We start from the raw sequence: 5,327 nt of genomic DNA on the forward strand, positions 1-5,327 counted from the left end.
CGCGGGCACCTGGGCCCTGGTGCTGACTGAGGGGAGCGAGGTGAATTTGCAGGAGGTGTTTGCTGGTCCGCTGAAGGAGAAATGCAGGTTAGCAGGAGCAGGCAACTTGGGCGCCAAGGAGAAAGCCTTCGGTGGTCCGCCTGGTCCTGCTGTGAGCTTGGCCATGGGGTTGGCTCCAGTTCCCGCCAGCCATGATCCGGCAGTGGGTCCTGGCACAGGGTGACCCCAAGGCTCTGCCCTCCCTGTCCTGTGTGGAGCTCCCCTGGGCTCCAGACGCAGTGGATGGGTGTTTCCAGGGCACCACAGCACCCTTCAAGCGATGGTCCCCACATTCCTCACCAACCTACCCCAAAGATGCTGGGAAGGAGGTGCCTTGACCCAGCAAGGGGTCAGCAGAGCCTCTCGGGTCCTGGCACAGGGTGACCCCAAGGCTCTGCCCTCCCTGTCCTGTGTGGAGCTCCCCTGGGCTCCAGACGCAGTGGATGGGTGTTTCCAGGGCACCACAGCACCCTTCAAGCGATGGTCCCCACATTCCTCACCAACCTACCCCAAAGATGCTGGGAAGGAGGTGCCTTGACCCAGCAAGGGGTCAGCAGAGCCTCTCGGGCACCAGCCTGGGACCTCTCCGGTGGGACAGGGAATGGGTGCTGGGATGGACCCTTCCCCTGGGAATGAGCAGGGCGGGCAGGATTCCAGCACCGTTAATCAGGGCTGCAAGAGCCGGGATTAATGTGCACTCCAAGGCTCTCCAGTCCCAGCTGTGATCCAGCCCTCTGCTCTCAGCCAGAGCCGCCTCCACGCGCTGAATTATCAGCCTGAGTAATTAAGTGGAGAGCTTTGTTTTAATGCAGACATCTGATGCCTTCGCACCGAGGAGCACAACAACTGTCGCGAGTGTTTATGCTCCGTGCAACACATCTGGCTCACAGGGAGAAAATCCATCTCCGCCGCTGTGAGACATTAAAGGGAACGCGGCCCGGGTGAGGAGAGAGAAGGGATGACGGATCGGCAGCCGGTGTGGTGGGCAGGATTCGTCCCTCAACGTCGTCCCACCAGGTCCTTGAACCCCTCCGGTGGGAAGCTGTGGTCCAGGGTTGCCCGGCAAAGCGCGCATCCTCTCCGCTCCTCGGCGCACAAGGCAGCACAACACATTGCAAGATGAGGGATAATTACGGGCTCAGAGATAAATGGAGAGAGGGCAAAATAAAACATGGGTTTTATCAACTGTAGATGGTGCCTGGCTCACCTGATACCTGCTGCTGATAAGGGAGCTGGCTTTTGGGGGAGGAGGGATGCAGAACTCAAACCAGCCGCTGTGCCACAAAGGAAATTGTTGCTTTGCACAGATTAGGGGATTAGCACCAGAGCAACGAGCTGGAAACAGGCTGTCATGGGAAAGAGCCAGGCTGTGGGGAGAGGGGAGACAGCGGGAACGGGAGAGGCTGCTGCTGGGACCACTGTGGTGCTCATTTAATAGCTTCCTCTGTCACCCCAAAAGTGGAGGGTGGGGGGGGGATCCGCTGATGCCACAAAAACACAGACCTTTTCTCTCTGCTCAGCCCCCGAACCACTGGTGCTTTGCTCATCGTGCCCACTTGGGATGTCTGAATGGTCTCAGGGATATTTAGTGCCTTTCTTACGGAGCGGCTTGGCTGGCCGGGCGCCGGGGCGAGATGTGCCTTTTGTGAGCCCCTTCTCCACCAGCTTCTCCCGGCGTCTCACGGCTCCTGGGGACCCCATCACTTTGTGGGTGCTGGCGGCAGAAGGACTCCCTTGCTCCCTGCAGGGCTGTTGCCATGAGACACCCTGCCATGGCCTCCGACACCTCCAGCCCGACTGGCTCCTTGGCACTGCCGGGACAGGAGAAGAGGCTGTGGGGGCCGAAGGGGACAGCAAGAGGGACTCCTCGGTGAGGGGAAAGGAGGCTCCGGCAGGGAGTGTGTAACTGCCGCGTGTGGTGCTCCCGGTGTGCGCATCAAAGGAACCCCGTGGGGAGAAACTGTTTTCAAGGAGAAACTCTCCAGTTGGTTTCCAGCAAAAAACACACTCTGGGCTGCTCCCCCGCTGAGAAAAACGTGTGGAAATTTGGCCTGAGACCTCTGACCCGGCGCTGATCTGGCCGAGGAGCAAATGCCGTTGCGGTTGAGCGAAGCCGCCTCGCCGGGGCTCGTCCGGCTCCCCGCGGCGTCGGGCAGCCGGGGCTGGCACAGTTCTGCTCCCCGGCAGCGCCGCCTGTGGGGACCCGGCACTGGGAGATGCTTCTCCTGGGCACAGGGGACGCTTTGGCAAAATCTGGTGACAGAAACGGAGCTGAGGGGGGAAGTTGGGACGAGCGGCGCAACACCAGACGGCTCTCAGGCAGCCCCGGGGTAATTTGAGACTGGGAAATCGGAGCTGAAGCAGCAGGGGCCGTGCAGCCACCTCCGGGCAAGCAGGCTGATTTATTGCCTGTATGAGCCGAAATTGCCGCCCATGCTGGGCAGAGAGGCAGGACCAGATCCCCTGCCTGGAGACGCCGCTCGTGGCAGACGTTCAGAAATGCCATGCAAAGGAGACGCAAGGGAACGGCTTGCGACATCCCAAGGCAGTCGTGCCTGGCTGGGCATGACCGCTGCCCACGCTCAATGCCGCTTCCCAGCCGGAGCTCTGCTGGCAGAGCCCGTGGCAGGAGCCAGAAGGGCCCTGGAACTGCAGGATGGAGCTGGGCACATGGAAGTGGTGGCCCTGAATGGGTACAGTGGGGGTACCGGGCTGGCTATGGGCACTGTCCCATGGGGACTAGGCATGAAGCTGCATCCAGCTTGTCCAGCTGTGCATCCAGCTTGTCCAGTTGCACATCCAGCTTTTCCCGGCAAAGCCGCCCCGGGAGCCAGGTCACGAAGTGGGAGCTGCATCATGTTCACTTGCGGTGGGAGAAGAGGGGCTGCGGCCGCTGGCGGTGCAGACACCGGTGTCACAGGATGCCACCATGCTCCCCTTGCGCCCCCGGGGCCGCCCCATCACCCTCACCTCCTCGGCTGCACCCAGCCAAGGCAGGGGACGGCTGTCCCCGTCAACTAGAACTAATTCCCTGAGATGCTATATCAAATGCTTTAATAAAAGCCTGATATATCACACCTCTTGTCTGCTCTCCATCGATTCATTTAGCAATTTTACCCAAAAAAGGCAATCAAGTCCGACTGGGCAGATTTATTCTGTGTGAGCTCCGAGCACATCTTTATTGCTCCCCGTTCTCCTGCCCTCGAGGTCCTCAGAAGCATTTTTCTCTTAATATTTGTTCTATTATTTTAGTAGGGATGAAGCTCAGTTGATGGGCAGTAATTGCCTGGACTGCCCTGCCTTCCTGTGATGAAGATTGGTACCTTACCGGCGGCTGCCTCCTGCTACCCGGCTCTCCTGTCCTTCCTCGGCAACATTATTGACTAGGAAAGTTCATTAACAAGCCCCTTAATGACTGTAGCCGCGCCAGCCCAGCCCACGACGCTAACCTCTCCCATGGTGGCTGCTCGCAGGAGGAGACGGTGCGGGATGTTTTCTACATCTCCTGAGCCACGTGGGTGCCTGGACCACTTCTAAAGCCCTGCTAAGTCCCCTCGCCGCTGGATGGTGTCCTTCTATGGGCTCTCACTCCCCTCCGGTTTTTGGGGACTGACCTCTCCAGGCAGGCTGTGTGGGCCAGGCAGTGCAGGGCAGGTTGAGGTCCCCAGTGGTAGAGACCTTTTGGGGGGTCCTGGGAGCACCCTCGAGGCCCCCTGTCCCCCTGGCAGGGCTCCTCGGGTACCGGTGTTCGCTCTGCCACTTGCTGTCCCAGTGCCGGCAGCCTTGGGAGCCGGGCTGGCGCCGAGCCAAGCGCGATGCCGGGATTAGGCACTGCCTCCTACAAATGAGCTGTTAATTATCATAATCTGGTAATTGAGAAAAATCTAATTATGCAAAGCTAATGGATTTAGAGCTGTGCTGGGGAGCACAGGCCAGGGGAGCGCAGCTGGGCAGGGCCGGCATCGCTGGCCCATGGCTGTAGCCACCGTGGGGCCTTGCAGTGCCTTTTGCTCCGCTCCGGGGCCCCGCTGGGTGCCCGGCCAGGTCTGAGCATCCGCAGGAGAGAGCCCAGCCCTCCCGCCTCCCTCCAGCCCTGCTGGGCGTGGGCACCACATCCTCCCTGTGCCAGGGCATCCCCGCCTCTGGTTTTCCCATCTTCCCTCCCAGGACGTTCCTGTGCCCAGTGTGGGGTGCAGGGTGGGAGAATGCGGTCCCCCTTCCCCGCCTGGGTGTCCTCCCTGATCCTGACTTGTCCTCCCACGGCCCCACGGATGCGGCTCTGCTCTGAATCTCTGCTCTGCTCCCACTGACAGCGAAAGAGCGTTGCGGGATCTGCCCAGGCGTGCGCGGCGAGCCCGGCAGGGAAAGGCGATATCTTTTACTAGACTAAGTCAGATGGTTCAGAAAGGGAGATAAGCTTTTGGGCACACGGGTGCTTCTCAGTGCTCACAAGCAACTGTTTTCCTCAGCTATGTTGCTGGCCTCATAAAAGGTACTGCCTCGACCTGCACACCTCTAGGGCGAGGGATGCTGAGCTGTGCTGGCCACAGTGCCGCACCAGAGCTCCTGGCCTCGAGGTAGCACCACGCTGGAGAGCTGGCAGCATCCCCGCGGTGACATGCAGGTGGCACCAGCGCCCAGAGCTCCCCTGGAGTCTGTGTCACTGCCCCCCGAGTGCCCTGCCACCCCCCATCCTCACTTTGTGCTCATGGGAGCCTGACCCCTCGCAGCTTTTGGGGAGCCTGGAGGAGGTGCTTGAGCCCAAGGGGGCCGGGAGCTGTGACAAGAGTGACACTTGGCCAGCCCGATGTCTCGGAGCTGTGCTCCTGCAAGGCTGGGGCAGAGCTTGGGGTCCCTCCACTTCCCTGTGACCGAGGAGCCATTGCCCCCCAAATTCACGCCTGCCCACGCACCTCTCCTGAGCCTGGGGCCTGTGCAGTCCTCCCCAGGCAGCTCCTGCCTTCCCTGGCAGGGGGATGTGAGGAGTTTACCCGCCTCTCCCTCCCTGGGGAGCCCACGCTAAGTGCACTGAGATGGTGGAAGCGAGCAGGACTCCAACTAATTGCCCGCACCCCCGGGGGACAGGCGGTGAGAGTGCCCCCAGCTTTCCGGGATGTTTCAGCAGCTGGCTCCGGTTCCTGCAGGATGCGGCCAACGCTAAGTGCGGCTGTGGTCTCGGCTCGGAGCAGGGTGCGGACAGCCCCATGCAGCACTGGTCCCACCCCAGCCCTGGTGCACGCCGCCTTCTGCCCATCGTCGCGCCGGCCATCCGCTCCGCGAACCTCCTC

At 61.1% G+C, this 5,327-nt stretch overlaps 2 protein-coding genes across 2 annotated transcripts in view; one reads left to right on the forward strand and one right to left on the reverse strand.

Annotated features, from left to right (window-relative positions):
- Positions 1-1,586, reverse strand: part of LOC104285686 (rac GTPase-activating protein 1-like) — a 12,088-nt gene extending 10,502 nt beyond the window's left edge. Inside the window, exons 1-2 of the mRNA XM_009884166.1 lie at positions 1,543-1,586; positions 1,247-1,313 (exon numbers count right to left, since the gene is read on the reverse strand). Of these exons, the coding sequence (XP_009882468.1) occupies positions 1,247-1,313; positions 1,543-1,586 (111 nt within the window). The remainder of the gene's footprint in view (positions 1-1,246; positions 1,314-1,542) is intronic.
- A 225-nt stretch (positions 1,587-1,811) lies between these two features.
- The window catches only part of ASIC4 (acid-sensing (proton-gated) ion channel family member 4), a 79,861-nt gene continuing 76,345 nt past the window's right edge, over positions 1,812-5,327 (forward strand). Inside the window, exons 1-2 of the mRNA XM_009884178.1 lie at positions 1,812-1,909; positions 5,165-5,229. Coding sequence (XP_009882480.1) covers positions 1,812-1,909; positions 5,165-5,229 — 163 coding nt within the window. The remainder of the gene's footprint in view (positions 1,910-5,164; positions 5,230-5,327) is intronic.

Source organism: Charadrius vociferus, unplaced genomic scaffold, assembly GCF_000708025.1.
Source record: "Charadrius vociferus isolate BGI_N301 unplaced genomic scaffold, ASM70802v2 scaffold1020, whole genome shotgun sequence".
In the NCBI taxonomy this organism is placed as follows: domain Eukaryota; kingdom Metazoa; phylum Chordata; class Aves; order Charadriiformes; family Charadriidae; genus Charadrius; species Charadrius vociferus.